Genomic DNA, 17,991 nt, shown 5'->3' with positions numbered 1-17,991 from the left:
ACGGCAACCCCCCAAAGGGGCCCGCCCCACTACTTGAGAACCACTGGTTTAACTGTATCAGACCTAACCGTAATAAAAGTTTCAAAGACAAACTGTGAATATGAACAATAGGGGATAAACCAGTACTTCCATATCTAGGTCAATATGCTAATGGCATATTTGGCAGAGTTGTAACATCAGATGCAATTCCTGATGCAACCAAATTTGGGATTAGGGACTATCGACCCCCGTAACCTTCCCGACCTGTAGAGGGCTTGGAATGCTGCAGAGGAATTCCCGTAACCTTCCCGACCTGTAGAGGGCTGCAGAGGAATTATGTAAAATAGCAACATTCCGAAAAACAGAGAACAAGATTGACATAGGTCAATAATGGAATCATTTGTATCTACCTCGTATTACCAACCATCGTCGGACAGCGGTTGATCACCGAGAAGAGGATAGCAGATGCTCGTCGTTTCACCGAACGCAGCAAAAGGAGACATCGTGCCTGGAATGTAGACGCAGACTCATTAAACACGGCGGTGATGAGACCTGGCTGCTCAGCCAGATGTATTTACCAACACTGCGGCCTCATAATCATTAACCGGATTAGAGCGATGACAGAGGAGGTGACACCGAAGCCGGCCACTCATCCAAGAAAACAGACCTTTTTTTTTTTTTTGTGAAAAACACACCATTAATAGTCATTTAAACAGTGGTTTTACTCAGGTTTACTGAAAGCAAACTGTAAGATCCACAACCAGGTTTGACTGTTTTACAGAGAAACAGTCGGCGAAGTAATGAAGCATGTGCGATACAAAGGGGCGAAACTCAGCTCTCATATCAAACAGCCCAGGCTGCTCAGGTCATACATACTAAACAGGCAGTGTCAATATGGGGGGAAATAAATCTCTTTTACAACATTCCCTTTATCAGGGCTGAGAAAGAACGGAATGAACAAACACATGTGGACACTTGTACCGCACTTGGCTCCAAGAGGAGGTCGGATAAATACTGAAGGTGTCCGAAGATAATTCAATAAATATAAAAAAAAGTCCTCGTTTTCTTCAAAAATTATTACGCAGTTGTATTTTTTTTTAGGGTAAAAACTTGGAAATTATTACGCAGTTGTATTTTTTTTTTAGGGTAAAAACTTGGGATAATGATCCGATAGAGAATTCAAGGTCAAACTGCTTACGCTGGTTGTTGTAGAGCAGCGGTTCTCAATTATTTTCCCTTCAGACAGAAACCCCACGACCCCACCGAATTGAAATACTTTTCAGAATTTGAGAGAATTTTCCTATCTGCACAGACCGCTGTATGAGTTGCTGCCACCTAGAGACTGGAGGTATTACAACAGCGGCACACTTCTGTCCAAGGTGCCATATTCCATTGGAAGCTTCTGCTAGAGTAATTTTCTATTTAAAAAAAAACTTAATTATTTTAAGCTCTTAGTTATTAGCTTAATAAGAGCAAAGTATTTATTGGACTGGCGGTTGACAATCCATTCGATCGCACAGAGACTGCCGTCCTGCCCGCAGCTTTCGCCGTGGCGGGCTGCTCTCTGGTGTTCGTCCTAAGCGACTAAGAGACCTCCATGGTTGGGGAGCGAGGATGAATTACTTTGTAATATTGTTCGTTACACTGTGTAGTTCCACATGGTCTGTTATGCTTCTTTGGTCCATTCGTTTACATTTGCCCTTGCTGTGTAATGCCAGGCCGTGAGAACTGTGACGTTTTTTTCTCGTGACCGTTCAGACAGAGGGCACTTTTTAAATTGAATTTGAACATCACCTATAAAAGTAGCCTGGCTCTCAAAAGTTGGATTTGTGCTGCTAAGATGGTCAAACCTGTTGAACTAGCATGCTAGCTAGCTATGTATAGGGATGCCGGTATTAGCTTAATTATGTAATATCGGTATAAGAACCATTATCGTTTTTTGTTTGGTTTTTTTCTCCGATAATGAAAACCTGATAATGCAATGCCTGGGTTTCACCCAGATGATGTGAGCTAAAAAAAAAGTTTTGAAGTGAAAGTATTATTTGTATCGTGCACATCACTGCGCGAGGTCCCTGCGACTCAATGGTTCTCAATTTAATTTATGTCATGCCCCACCACTTGAGGACAGAAATGTTTTCATGTATATTTCTATCTGTACAAACCACTGTATGAGTTGCTGCCCCCTAGTAGCTGGAGGCTTGTTGTCATTCAAGCATTACAGCAGTGGTACACTGATGTCTAGCTTACCATAATTCCAATGGAAACCCCCCCCACCCACCACCAGGATCGGGGTCCTTACAGAAATCGTAAAGCCGATCTATTACTGTCCCCCTTTTTTTTTTTTACAGAATTCACGTGTTACTTTTATTCATCACCTCCCTCTCCCATCTTCTCCCTTTCAAGGCACCTCTTCTGCATTCTTCGTTTTTTTGTTTTTTTTTCCTTTCACCCCTCACTTGCAGGGGCAGATGGCTGCACACTTTGAGCTTGTATCTGCCAGAGATTTATCTCATGTCAAGAAGCCTTTTTTCTCTCTCTCTCTCTCCACTGTCATCATTCATTGGTTGGTTAGGGGTTTTTAGATGATTAAATATATCTTGCTTTTAGAGAATACTTTCTTATGCCAGATATGAAGAAAAAGCAAAAAAACATATGGAAAATGCTCAAGTTAATGTATGTATATTTATACATACATTAACATACAGCGACCGTGTCTGAAGACTCTATAGCAGGTTTGTCAAACTCTTGGTTCAGGGGCCACATACAGTCTGATTAGATGTCAATTGGGTCCATGTCCAAGTCCATGTTTTTCTCCTGTGTTTTTATTCAAATAAGCAGTAAAGTATATTCCAAAACATTCACATTTAATGAATCATCATTTGACAAAACAGGGCTAACATGCAGTGTTAGCGGACTAGTTTTCGCCCACGGGCATTATGTTTGACACCCCTGCCCTCTAGTCTGCTTTATTTAATGCACAGATCCACCTTGCCATATGTTTTATTTTGTGTCATTTAAAGTTACATCTGTGATAAATGTAATTATATGTTGGTAAAAAAAAAAAGAACTATTTCCAATAAACAATTTTACTGTTTAACAAATATTTTTTGGAACAATTTTACTGTTTAACAAATATTTTGGAGTGGCACTATGAAGCCTATGAGAGATGGCGCTGAGAATAAGAAATAATGAGTGGCAGTTGGTGGCGCTGTGGCCCAGAGGCAATGTCTCTGTCATTGGTGTGGAACCCCAGGGTTCACCTCCTGGGTAAGTTCGAATCCCGGTTAGGGGATTGCTCTCGTTTTTGCTGTTGCGCATAACAGATCTAGCAACACGCAATGCATCCATGAAAATGGATGGATGGATGGATGGATGGAATATTGTAAAGGACGCTGTTATTTTTAATTCTTGCTCTCGTTTTTGCTGTTGCGCATAGCAGATCTGGCAACGCCCAATGCATCATACATCTGTGATAAATGTAATTATATGTAGGTAAAAAAAGAACTATTTCCAATCTTAGGGCGGTTGGTACCTTCCAGTGGACTCACCACCCGCAAGAAGGTTCAGGGGGGTTGGTACGGTGCAATGAGATTTGGGTGGTGACTGCTGTCCCCGCAACCCGGTAACGGATAAGCGGATGAAAATGGATGGATGGATGGATGGATGGAATATTGTAAAGGACGCTGTTATTTTTAATTCTTGCTCTCGTTTTTGCTGTTGCGCATAGCAGATCTGGCAACGCCCAATGCATCACTGCAAAAGTCTGAAAACAAAAAATGTGTATTGGATGGGGGCATACAAATTTTTTTGACCCATAGGTGGGGGCAGCAGAAAAGGTTTGGGAACCAGTGCTCTAACGTTATCCTTATCTCCTGTAATTTGTTGCGTAATCCATCCATCCATCCATCCATTTTCATCCGCTTATCGGGTCGCGGGGACAGCAGTCGCCACCCAAATCACATTGCACCATACCAACCCCCCAAACCTTCCTGCGGGTGGTGAGTCCACTGGAAGGTACCAACTGCCCTAACTGGGATTCGAACTTGTCCAGGAGGTGAACCCTGGGGTTCCACACCAATGACAGAGACATTGCCTCTGGGCCAAAGCGCCACATTGTTGCGTAATCATGGAAAGAAATGTATTATGTTGTCGCTCTTCTTAACCTCCTACAATTGTTTCCAATTTTTTCAACAGGCCGCAGGTGACTGTGATGGGTGTTCGTCTGGTCTACCTAAGTGACCTACCCTGGTGGCCCCAAGGACTGGCCCCATTGTCATTAGTGGTGCTGATGCTCTTCAATGTCCCCAGCTGCTCCGGACCACCACTCGGAACGTTTCTGTCACCCACGGTCAACGTGGCGGTAGTTTTTAGTGGCTCTACCTACCAGAGCGAGATCAAGGGGCACCTGAGCCGGGAAAACTTCATCGATCTACCCCTGGAAGTGAACCCCATCACTGTGCTGGTGAACAACACCAATCCTCGGGCGCTGCTCACCCGCATCTGCGATACTCTTTCCAATTACAGAGTCCACGGCGTGGTCTTCGAGGACAATGTTGGCTCAGAGGCCGTGGCTCAGATTCTGGACTTCATTTCCTCTCAGACTGCAGTGCCCATCGTGGGCACCAGCGGAGGGTCCGCTGTTGTCCTATCACATAAGGTCAGTGAGAGGATGGGGTCAGGAATAAAGGCAGCTCTTATCGAAATGTACAAAGACTGTATTTGAACTTTAAGGGAATAAATTCGGAAAATATTCGGGTCGTCTGTTTGCCCTGCGGAGTTTATCTTGGAAAATGAGGTCGATTTGAAATGTAACAAAACACAAAAACAACAACGAGTTGTTGTGACAAAATAATCTGAAAAAATCAGATATATTTTATATATATATATAAATTTTTTATATATTATATATAATATATTTTCAAATATTTGCAATAGTCTTAGGCTTTTATTGCCATAAAAATTAAATTCCTGTCTGTGTTTGTCTGTGTACATCTTCTCTTCTCTCTCTCTCTTGCTGTGTGTGTGTGGGTGTGTGTGTGTGTGAGAATGTGTGTTTGTTGTTGGTGTTTGGGCCCTGTGTGACGTGGGCAGGAAAAGGCAGGCACTTCCTGCTGGGTACCAGTAAGGTGGACATATGTTGCTGCAAGGGGTTGTGGCCAGAAGTCAGAGTTACAGAGCGCTATAGATGGATTGATAGAGGGAGAGAGAGAGACAGAGAGAGAGAGAAGGAGAGAGGGGGGGGGGGGGTGGAACTGAGCAAAGAAAACGTAGCTAGAAAAAGCTCTTTAGACACAGTTGAAGGAACATTTTCAAGGGAAAGCAATCACAAAAAGTCCAGAACAGATGTAGGCCCTGACGTAAAGTAAGAAAAAAAAAAAAAAAAAAGAATCAATATCATGCATTCAATCTTCATCTACCACCTAATCCTTTTCAGCGTTGCGGCAAGGTTGGAGCCAATCCCAGCAGTCATCCGGCAAGGGCTCACTTGACACTTCGGTCGTGTATATCAGGGACACGTAGAGCCGCTGACATTCTTTTCGAAATTAAACTCGTATATCTGTGTAAAAAAAACTGGGGCTTGAAACTGACAATGTTGATGCATTAGACAGATAAAACGAATACAAATTGTAGATCGTGCCTTAACAAGACTCACAACAACAGGCTGGAAATATGAAGCCTAAGAGAGATGGCGCTGAGAATAATAATAATAATGAGTGACGGGTGGTGGCGCTCTGGCCCAGAGGCAATGTCTCTGTCATTGGTGTGGAACCCCATGGTTCACCTCCTGGGTAAGATCAAATCCCGGTTAGGGAGGTTTGTACCTTCCGGTGGACTCACCACCTGCAGGAAGGTTCATGAGGGGCTGGTACAGTGCAGTGTGAATTGGGTGGCGGTCACGGACTGCTGCCCCTGCGACCGGGTAACGGATAAGCAGATGAAAATGGATGGATGGATGGATGGAGTGGCGGTTGGTTAAATTTGCATGATTTTTAAAATATATATATATATATATATATATCAAATGTATTCTTTAAAAAAAATGCAGATTAACTACCAAAATTACAATATTTGGATATTGATATTTCAAAATAATCCAAATGTTTCAAATAAAAATTTTATATACATACATACATATAAACTAGAAAAAAAGCGACAGCACAACCAAAAGGATGAAAACAAAAAGGCAAAAAGAAGCAATTCATAAGAAAACACAGGAAAGAAAAGAAATAGGGACGTACGTAATATGGGCCGACCGATATCATCCATCCATCCATTTTCATCCGCTTATCCGTTACCGGGTCGCGGGGGCATCAGTCGCCACCCAAATCACACTGCACCGTACCAACCCCCCAAACCTTCCTGCAGGAGGTGAGTCCACTGGAACGTACCAACCCCCCTAATCGGGATTCGAACTTGCCCAGGAGGTGAACCCTGGGGTTCAACACCAATAACAGAGACATTGCCTCTGGGCCAAAGCGCCACAATATCGGACATCCCTAATAAAAATTCCAGAGTCAAGATCAAGTTGGGGCAGTGGTGGCTTAGTGGTTAAAGAAGCGGACTTGGGTCTGGAAAGCTTCAGGTTCGAGTCCACCAGCTCCCAAGCTACCACTGAGGTGCTCTGAGCATGGCACCATCCCCACATACCCTCGGCGCTACCACTGAGGCCTCTGTTCACTTTGGTCACATTTCGTTGTGTGCAGTGGTGTGCTGTGTCACAATGACAAGTAGTAAAAAAAAAAAAAAAAGTTGTTTCTACTCTACTTCCAGGGTGAAGGCTCTAGTTTCCTGCAGCTTGGTTCGTCCATCGAGCAGCAGGTGAACGGCATGTTTAAAGTGATGGAGGAGTACAACTGGCACAGCTTCGTGGTCATAACCAGCTTGTACCCTGGCTATGAGACCTACGTGGATTATATCAAGTCTTTTGCCGACACCAGCTACTTTATGTGGGACCTGCAGGATGTGCTGACCTTTGACATGTCTGCCGACGGCATGAATGACATCCGAGTGCAGAGGCTGCTACAGCAAATCGACACCCAGGTGTTGCTGGTCTACTGCTCACACAACGAGGCCGACTACATGTTCAACATGGCGTCTAAAGCCGGCCTCTCCGGCCCCGGATACATTTGGATTATCTCCAGCCTAGCGGTGGGTAACCTGGATGTCGCTCCTCCAGACAGCTTCCCCGTAGGCCTTATCAGCATCATACCTGATAGATGGAGGATAAGTCTGAGGAAACGGGTGAGAGACGGGGTGGCCATTGTGGTAAAAGGCGTGGAGAGCTTTCGTAAACAGTGGGGCTTCATTCCTGAGGTCCACAGCAACTGCCTCAACCCTATCAAACCATCGTCTGTGAACGACACGTTATTCAGGTAAGGTCAAATGTTGGGTTTTAAAATGTACAAAACCTTCAAAAAGTTTCTGATTGATGCTTACCAGTACTGCAACTCTGCATGACGCAAATGTTTATTTTTGTATCACAATGCAACCCTATGCCAACAAAAATGTTAGTGATGTTCTATGGTCAAAAATGGAAAAAAAGGGAATGAGCGAAAATGTTCTTTACTTTCTCACACACTTGTGAAAAAAGCCCTTTGCACAATGACTGGTTTCTCTCTGCCTTCTCATTTTCAATGTGCACTTAAACTGAATTTAACTTGTTTGCACAGTCATACTGTGGCGCTTGAGCCCAGAGGCAATGTCTCTTACATTGGTGTTGAACCCCAGGGTTCACCTCCTGGGCAATATCGTATCAGTCATCACCCGCAGGAAGGTTTACGAGGGGCTGCTGCGTTGCAGTGTGATTTGGGTGGCGATCAAGGAGACTGCTGCCACCGCGACCCTGAAATGGATAAGCAGATGAAGATGGATGGATTTATGCTCCTTTTGCTCTAGTTGTGTGTGGTATAGCAGTCCAGTTATTATTGGCAATAACCAGATCTCATTTTGCCATCAGGGTTTTTAGTATGAAGTTCTTAGTCTGTCAAAGGGTCCTTAAAGCATAGCATCCTTTGCTCCAGAGGAGTAAGCTTTGTTGTAGCCTGGAGCGGAAGATTGTAGCGTCACTTACTTCACTAAGACCTGCTCGATTCTTGCTCAACACCAGCACTCCCAAACCGGGAGTACTGGGATCTTGTCAAGTCTGCTGTTGTGATCGTCCTGTGCAGTGGTGTCTGACAACAATTTCCTGCATTAGCCCATTTAGCTAGCAACGCTTTACGCAGCCGTATTACAAAGTCACAAATTTTTCCACCATTATCTCGTCCCTTTCTGAACACTATTGTAACAATGAAGGAGTAGTGACTCACTGCCATTTCCAGCTAGCCGTTTCCTGACTTGCTTCATCTCCCACTCTGGAATTTAGTTTTGTGTATGTCTGAGGATTTCAGAGTTCACTGATAGCTACAAGAATCACCTGTTGTGCATTAGCATTAGCTACTTCAGTTCCTACACTTTAACCATTTTGAGGTTTAGAAATCTCTAAAAGTTGCTCAATAATGCCTAAAGCTGAAATAGAAAATAAAATGCAACCGTCCAGGTTGATCATGTTCTATAGTTAAAGCACTATAAATGATAACATTAGCTCCTGGGCTAACTCCCTTCACTTTATGCTTTTCCTCAGCAGAGGTAAACAGAAACAGGGAAGTTGGGGTCTTTATTTTCAGCCACACTGACCACAACAGAACATAAACAGTGTTTTAACAACTCACGCTTCAACATGACAGGGCTCAAACTGCTCTCAACGTTAGCTACATATGCTGCTAGTATAACACACAGTAGCCTACCAAGTCATTTATCGCTAGTGGTATGAACTTTGTTAGCCAGTAAAAATCCATAAATTAGCCGCATCATTGTTTAAGCCGCAGGGTTCAAAGTGTGTGAAAAAAGTAGCGGTCCAGAAATTACGGTAACTTATGTACATTAACTAGCTTAACAATCCGGATAAGCAAACTGCACTTATAAAGCCTTATTTGAATTTAACTAAGTTTCTGGTAATAGTACTAGTCAGAGGTGTGGACTCGAGTCGCATGACTTGGACTCGAGTCAGACTCGAGTCATCAATTTGATGACTTTAGACTCAACTTGACCAAACGTAAAGAGACTTGGAACTCGACTTGGACTTTAACGTCAATGACTCGTGACTTCACTTGGACTCGAGCCCTTTGACTCGACAAGACTTGATACTTTCTCCAAAACCTAAAGTGATCTGTGTAAATATATTATTATTTTGTTTAAAAGGACTCGAAACAGAAACGTATGGACTTGGGACTTGACTTGACACTTTTCAGTCTTGACTTGGACTCGACTCGGACTTTACCTGTCTTGACTTGAGACTTGACTCGGACTTGAGTGCAAAGGCTTGAGGCTTGCTTATGACTTGCAAAGCAAGGACATGGTCCCACCTCTGGTTCTAGTACTGCCACAAAACAGGAACTATGTTTTTTCAAGGTCATTGATTTTCCCGTATGCACCAACAGCTATGTCCACCTTAGGCCTTGTCATGTATACTACAAGTACTGCATCCTAGCTGCCAAACAAGTTCTGTCAACCTCTCTTTAACAAATCGCAAGAAACCAATATGCCATTTTATTTTCTTACAAATGCAAGACTGGCCTTTTCTGACATATTTTTGACCATTTGGTTGACTGCAGCTTATGATATGATGATAAGACTGTGAATTATTTAGGTGGTAACCAACCCCCATCCCCAGGCCTTACTTTCACTCTCGTTTCTCTCTTGAAGCCAATAAAACAGAGAGATTAAAAAAGTATCTTTCAGGTACAGAGATTAAGTTAAAAAAAAAATTGACATTTTTTTGAGATATTAGATGTGAGTCTAATCAATAAGCAATAAGAGTTTACATCATTAATGTGACTAATCGGGTAATTCATCTTTTGCCAGGTTCTGCAAGCCAGCACTGGTACTGCAGCCAAAATTTTAGTATTTAATCTTGGTCCTACAAATAAGATTCAGACAGGACTTCAATCTCCTTTTTTTAAGATAATAAAGCAATTCCCATCAGGGACAGCAGTCCACACTAAGTGCTCAAACTCATTTATGAAATTTCCCCAAATTATGAGAGAATTTTTTTCTTTTTTTCTTACGCAGAGATACATCCATATCATGAGACGCAAGGCTAATGCTACCTTGCTCGCTGTTTTTTTCAGTAGAATGTTTTCATCAGCAAAGTAAACAGTCGGAGAGACACGACTCCACTAGCGTCAGCTTTTGGCTCACTCAGGCCAAAGTCACCCCGGGAGAGTGTTAAGGTGTAATAGATGGTCGACAAGGACACGCAGGCATTATCAGAGACTACTCTCCTTCCTCTGTCATGAATAATTCTTCCTTCTTCTGCTGTCAGATATCATGAAACGAATCTTAAGATATTGATCCTGTCAAAAAAAAAAAATGCTCTTGTCATATCTGGCTTTTCCTTATTACCTTCATCTTCCCCCGTCTTGGCTAGCTGTGTTTTGAATAACCAAAGGTGTTTCACCTGCTAATGGGATGAGAACATGGCAGGTGAGCTGATTAGCAGTTCAGAGAGGTTTTTCACACTGACCAGACTATCGGCCGCTGTTCTCCCAGCAGGCTTTCCACACCTCTGCTGGAGGAGTGGCTAAGCTTACACAGCAGAGTTGCATTTTTAAAAATTAAATTATGGCAGTCAGATTATGGCAGCAGCGGGTGTAGACACCTCCAAGAAGACATACCGCAAGAAAGGGATTTTTAAACAAATACATTGACAGATAGTAGATCTTAAAGTCACTAATCTTTAGTTAAGATGATGACGGCAATGTTTAGACTGTAAGTTAACACAAATCTTAGACTATAGCAGTAGTTCTCAAATAGTGGGGCAGGGAAGGGGAGTGAGGCGCTCGGGGCGAAGGAAGGTTGGACGTGAGAGGCTACCAATGGAACATAGCACGCTGGACAGAAGTGCTTGGACGTGAGAGGCTACCAATGGAACACGCTGGACAGAAGTGTGGCGCTGCTGTAATGCTTGAACGATAAACAAGCCAACAGTCACTAGGTGGCAGCAGCTCATACAGTGGTTTGTACAGATAGGAAAATACATATTATTAGAGACTTAAAGACTTTTTTTTTGTTTGCCATCAATTGCTGCTTTTTTAGTATTATTTTTAACATAGAATAAGATAGTCACGATTCGCATGGAAGAAGCAGGTATTTCTTGGTTCCACTGAGAACCAACTTTTCAGGTTCCAAATCTGTTTTGTTTCCAGACTAAACGTGCAGGAACTGTACTATACAAAATCAAAGTATGCTCAACAATATCTTTGTTTCTTTGCAGGCACATGTTAAACGTAACATGGGAGCACAATGACTTCTCATTCAACAGTAATGGTTACCTGATAAATCCAGCAATGACCATCATCACTCTTGACAGAGACAGACTGTGGGATAAGGTCAGTTGTCAATTCAAATCAACATGTAATGCATCGATCATCAGCTGAAACCCGTTGGTGCTGTTTTGGAGACACAAGGTGAATGCAGGCGGGACCAGGGAGCCGTAGCAAACTGAGAGGGTGACTGTGCCCGCCGTACCAATTTTAGTATGCCCATAGCAGTACACTTCCACCGTACCTGGCTGGATTGCATGTCATGGAAAAAGCCAGCGAACAGTTGGCTTGTTCGGCAGGCACCTGGATGCAGCAGTATCCAACTTTTCAGTGAACCAGTTGAACGGCTTGGCACAAGAGCCTACAGAGTGTATGACGCTTGTTCTTGAGCTGCCAGGCGAGCGGTATAAGGGGCTTACAGAAATGGTTGAAGAGAGGCGCACCTTGGAAACCTCTAAATTAAACCTTACTTTCTCAGTTGACATCTTGTAACTTGGCACAGTAAACCTCCGGGTTTAGCGGTTCCCAAACTTTCTCTGCCTCTGGTTCATGAGAAAATGTTCACACCCCCAACCCTTGGCCTCACTACTGGGCTACTCTAGTTGGTCCTGCATTCCAGATCTGCACCAGTCCGTGGGTCCATTTTTACCGGACCACAACGAAAGAATGCATAACTTACATTATTTCCATTTTATTTAATATCTGATTCTTAACAATGTTTTATTTTGAAAAATTCCCAGATTCCTGGACATCCGCTAATGGGAAAGCTAAAAACAAATGTCTTTGGAAAGTTTCTTTGCGCAGGGTAGAAGAGTCAGCGAGTAGACAGAAGAAGAGTTCACATATTCAAAGGAAAAGAAGGCTGCATTTAACAGACAATTGCAGGAGTCCTCCTTGAAATATGAACTTATTACGACAGGTTGTTAGGTTGTTAGCCCGTGCTGCGTAATACGCAGCAAGCGGCTCTCTAACGAGGCAATGAAGCCTTCGAAACTACTTTGCTTGTCTTTTAAAGCGTTCTTGCATTAAAAGACAAGCGCAATACACAGTGGCTTTATTATTATTATGGCATTTATTATTATATTTAGAAAATACCAGTCTTTATGCTGGTCGTATCATTTTATTTAGTTGTATATTTATCCGCCACATCCTAAAGGCTGGTCCGTTAAAATAGTTTTCAGACGTTTAATCGGTCTGTGGCGTAAAAAGGTTGGGGACCACTGCCATGTTCTTCACCATGGAGGATTCCGGGTTTTTTGGCCTTCATCGGTTTCACTACCTTAAAGGCTCCCTTCTTCACTGATCAACATTATATCAAAGCACTTTCTCAGCCTGCTATATTCAACACTGTCTCCTTAGCCGGTATCTTCCCAACATTGTCAGACTCCTAAATCAAAGTAGTCCTCAATTTACATTCATGAAGAGTTCCTCATTTTCGACTTTTTGCAGGTCGGGACTCACGAAAGGGAGATCCTGCAGATGCGGTACCCTGTGTGGCCAAGATATGGCGCATACCTGGAGCAGGTGTCGGACTATAGGCACCTGACTGTGGCCACGCTGGAGGAGCGCCCTTTTGTCATTGTCGAACCTGTGGACCCTTTAACTGGTACATGTGTCGGCAACACCGTTCCCTGCAGGCGACAGTCCAACAAAACTGAAGTGTAAGTTGCCCGAAACTCCGACCCACAACAACACAATATCAAGGCAATTATACAACTTAATCTCGAAGGAGTAGTCTACGTCCTTTTGGATCTAAGTTGTATGATGTAGTGGCGCTTTGGCCCAGAGGCAATGTCTCTGTCACTGGTGTGAAACCTCAGGGGTTTTTTATGGGCAAGTTCGAATCCCGGTTAGGGCAGTTGGTACACTCCGCAGGAAGTTTCAGGGGGGGTTGGTACGGTGCAATGTGATTTGGGTGGTGACTGCTGCCCCTGCGACCCGGTAACGGATAAGCGGATGAAAATGGATGGATGGATGGATGGGTTGAATGATGTAGATAATTATCGCCTGGTTGCTTAATACTTTATGAAGCTCAATAAATAACTGCAAGAGGATTGTTAGTAAATGTAAACCAGCACACACCTTCATTTCCCGAAAGGATCTATCCATCGAGTGATCGATCGATCTATCTGTTTATCTGTCTGTCTATCTATCCATCCATACCAAACATACAGCCCACAGGCCAAAACTGGCCCACTATGGGGTTCAATACGGCCTGTTTGATAGATTTTGAAGAAATCCAGAAACACTTTATGTTAGTGATGTTTTGTTTTCTAAAATATTCTTTTACTTATTTGCAAGAAAACAAGGGGGGGAAACATGGACTTATTGTTATTTATAGATAATTATGTTGTGATTCTAGTGGTCCGGCCCACTTGACATCTAATCAGGCTGTACAGCATGTGGCCCCTGAACCAGAAATGAGTTTGATATCCCTGAGCTATACTGTTTCTCAGTTGGGATGTTGGTCACTGTGAAGAGACGGTTCTGATAATATAATTGGGTTGGGTTTTTTTTTTTTTTTTCAAAAAAAAAAAATCATTGTCACTCTTATGTGAACTCTCATATTACACATGGGTGTAATTAACTATAGGCTTCACATGTGCAATTAGCCTGATAATGGCTTTGTAGTACTCCGAAATGGTATACGCCTTGCGAGAGTGTAATAAGCTTTGAGAATAACCTGGAACATTTGCAATGATTGGATGAGAAAGAATTATGGGCCGCACGCTGGTGTGTCATTCAAACAAGAAGATTGGTCCATGCCATTAGTCTTATCATATATACATACCAAGACTGGTGAACATTTATGGCAGTAGAGGCTGATGAACATTAGCAACTAGTGGGATAATGGGATTGGATAAGGGTCAAAAGATGAAGACCATACCTTTTATCATTATGGAGTGTATTTTTACTCCGGGTACTTGATCAATTGTTGTAAAATAGAAGGCCTCGGAAGATACGGATGAGAGTTAAGGCAGAATTAATCAAGATAATGGGAGGTAGAGACTGAAATAAACCAGCAGGTTCCGGCAGTTTAACCATTGTTTTTGTTAAATATGTCGCATTTTGTACGTTGCATTTTGTCATGTAGAAGATACATTTTGGATTTTATTTTTGTTATGTTGTATCAATTAGGACAAGAGAAGTCCAGGATATGATTAGCAGAAAATGGAATGCAGTCAATTGTCTTAAGTTTAGTTGAAGTGAGTGTTTTTACTCACATGAAGCAGAATAAAATCTCGGGCTTGATCCTCCCTAAATTTTGAAAAATGAGAACCTCTTGAAGGAATGAGATATTCCATAATAAATACAGACACAAATAAAATGATATTTGTTTATATGGGAAATGTTGATGTAATGAAGAACTGTTCTTATTTTTTTTGGCTCTTTATTAGTGAACATTCAGCTAAGGTTATAGGCTATATTTTTTTCTTAACCCTCCTCCGTCATCCTTCGCATTTTGCACAGGGTTCCCATACCACACTGTAATGGAGCTGGTGACTGCCATATTTAATTAGTCCAGGTGAGGTCCTCGCTGATATATCATTTGAGAAAATTAGAAAAGATGATCTATGTTGACACTACTCCATAATTAAATAAACTGGATTTACTGAGAGTACATTACAAGGACAGTTCAATTTGTGAACTGATGACAGCTGGGCAATGCTTTCAGAGGAAACATGAGACTTAGAGGGAGACTGGACACACTTACCCTGCAGTTCAAAAACTCTTAAAGTTTTTTTGGGAAACTTAAATAATTGGGGAATTTAAGGAAACATTTTGATAGGACCGGTAACTCATACTGGGAGGATACTGGGAAAGAAATCAAATCAAAACTAAAAATCATTCCAGGCTCACCAATGAGCACCTCCACATGTGTTTGAGAACTTTTTAAATGTTTAGTAATGTATTGTCTACAATTTGGTTGATACTGTTGAGTCAGGATGTTTTGACTATTTCTGCTCTGCAAGACCTTACGCTCTCTCTAGAGCCAAACGGCACAATGCCCTGAACTTCTCTATCAGCAACGATCCCATCTTTAGTATTCTTTCCGGGCAACTGTTGCACCTAATCCCACCTAATCCCTAAACTTTACATCCAGAGGTTCTACATGACTTAATATCACTGTTGTTCTTCCAAAATATATGATGTAACCCTAAAGAAATAATTTGAACTTAACACCAGCAGAAAAAAAATGTACCCCTCAGTGTCTGTGTTGGTTCCTCCAAATGCGAGTTTAAAAACCACGAGTTTAAAGGTTTTTAAATTTTTGCATTTTAGTTTCTATTGGCTTTTTTTTTCTCTACAAACATTTAAGTTTATTTGGGTTTATTTATTTTTAGTTCACTTCTCAGTTTATTTGTTGTCATTTTGATAAACGTTTTGCCATCTCTGTCTAAGCATCCTAAAAATATTCAGCTAAAAATATTGATTTTTTTCTTTGATAAAATTACTGTTTGTCAAAATTTGAATTTTCTAACTTTGTCAACACTGCCTCCCTGAACATTAATAAGTAATGATTAGGATGTTTCCTCTTTTGAGCCACGATGATGAGAACAACTAGGGTGTTGTTCTCTAGCCTAGCCTTTTCCAGCCACATTTCCTGATACTGTCTGGACCTGCTGTTGATTTCTTATTCAGTCCAATGAGGCCAATAATATGCTGCGAATACTGCACCAAATATCCAATACATTGTGTATACTGTACATGACATTTTTTTATTGAGGTCCTGTTGATTTGATTGGCTTTTTTGTATGGGCCCGTTCCGCTTGCTAAAAGCTAAAATGCTAAAAGCATCGTAGCATTTTAGCCTTTATGCATGACTTTTACATGTCATTTATCTTAGTTCACACAAAAACGCTCCCTCTTTCTGCTCCTGACCTGACCCCACTGTTCAATTTTAGGACAATTGTGGCCCGCGAGTCAAAAATGATTATTGTTCAAATTATATCTCTTTTTTCTCAGGATTGTGGGTCACACGGAGCCATACACCAAACTGTGCTGCAAAGGTTTTTGCATTGACATCTTGAAGAAACTTTCCCGTACCATCAAGTTCTCATATGATCTCTACCTGGTCACCAACGGAAAACATGGCAAACTGGTGCGAGGAATTTGGAATGGGATGATCGGAGAGGTAGGAAGTTTCCAACAAGTCGGAATTCCGAGACAGAATTAACCATTTGCCCTTTGAAAATGCATCTTTGCTGTTAAACGTCTATGGGGATTTTATATATATTTGTAGAATTCAAAGTAAGGTTTTAGAATTTGACCAATATTCCATTCCGTATCAAAACGTTTTCATTTCAAAGGTTCAAAGTTGGTAAGTTAATGTGGCCAAAAGAACCTAAAACTAGTTTAAGGAGACTAGCTTAGTAATGACACCAGCCAAATAAACTACTGTGGGTAAAAACGTCATAGAAAAGCTAAGATTAGCCAAAAAATAAAATATGAACTAAATTGACATAAACATGATATAAAAGTGAAAGATATAATGTATACTGTAAATAACTAGTCACAGGTCAAAAATAACTAAATGTGAGCTCAAAAAGAGCTAAAGGATTTAAAGGGCAGATACATTTACAAATACAGGGGGCTTTTAACAACATGTGTTGTTAGGTCGCTTTCGTCAGCAACAGAAAGATCTTTACTCATAGAAAAGCTAAGATTAGCCAAAAAATGAAATATGAACTAAATACACCCTACTCGACAAAGCTTTGTTTAGAAGTCTATTAGCAACACATATCAACCACAGGAGCCCCCTTAGTTGCTGTGCCCCCCCGCACCCCCGGAGACATCAGTACAACTAAGTCCGAGATTTTTCGAAAGTTTAGCCAACTGTTGAAACCTTCCAGACCGTTGACAAAGCAGTAGTTTGCTCATTTACAACTCTTTTTCTCTCACCACAGGTCGTTTACAAGCGGGCAGACATGGCGATTGGTTCCCTAACCATCAATGAAGAACGCTCTGAGATCATTGACTTCTCTGTACCTTTCGTGGAGACAGGGATCAGCGTAATGGTGGCCAGAAGTAATGGAACGGTGTCGCCATCTGCTTTTCTGGGTAAGAGAAAACCCTATATACACAATTAAAAATAGCAACTTTTCCCAATTGTATTATTTTTAGCTTTTTTTTTTTAAGATTTGAAGAGTTATAAAATTCCTACTGAATTTATTGTAAACTGTAAATGTGTAACAAATCCTTTAGTATCTCGATCTATCACTCCAATAGAGACTGCAACCATAAAGGAATGGTTGTATAAATAGCATTCCGCATGCAACTCCTGTCTCAAGATGCAAATACAATATGGCATCATGGAGAGGTGGTACCTCTATCCTAATTGGCCTGGTCAATGCATGGCTGCTCTACTGCTGTGACTGCAAACTGCTAGGTGTCAAAAAGCTAACGAAGCAAAGTAGCTTTCAGGCATCATCTCCAACTCCACCACCGCCCAAGAGAATTGGAATCTGAGATGACATTCACAGTGACCACATTGCCCACTGGCCTGATAAATGGGACGAGTGTGGCTGTTGCAAATAAATTCAAATTCAACGAGATAGATAGATAGATAGATAGATAGATAGATAGATAGATAGATAGATAGATAGATAGATAGATAGATAGATAGATAGATAGATAGATAGATAGA

The 17,991-nt window shown here is 41.7% G+C and overlaps 1 protein-coding gene across 1 annotated transcript in view; it reads left to right on the top strand.

Annotated features, from left to right (window-relative positions):
* Positions 1-17,991, top strand: part of grin2ca (glutamate receptor, ionotropic, N-methyl D-aspartate 2Ca) — a 34,492-nt gene that overhangs the window by 10,063 nt on the left and 6,438 nt on the right. Inside the window, exons 3-8 of the mRNA XM_025064506.1 lie at positions 4,174-4,636; positions 6,751-7,352; positions 11,294-11,408; positions 12,792-13,003; positions 16,311-16,479; positions 17,252-17,429. Coding sequence (XP_024920274.1) covers positions 4,174-4,636; positions 6,751-7,352; positions 11,294-11,408; positions 12,792-13,003; positions 16,311-16,479; positions 17,252-17,429 — 1,739 coding nt within the window. The remainder of the gene's footprint in view (positions 1-4,173; positions 4,637-6,750; positions 7,353-11,293; positions 11,409-12,791; positions 13,004-16,310; positions 16,480-17,251; positions 17,430-17,991) is intronic.

This window comes from Cynoglossus semilaevis, chromosome 17, assembly GCF_000523025.1.
Source record: "Cynoglossus semilaevis isolate Cse_v1.0 chromosome 17, Cse_v1.0, whole genome shotgun sequence".
NCBI classification, from domain to species: domain Eukaryota; kingdom Metazoa; phylum Chordata; class Actinopteri; order Pleuronectiformes; family Cynoglossidae; genus Cynoglossus; species Cynoglossus semilaevis.
This window is presented reverse-complemented; position numbering and strand designations above follow the sequence as displayed.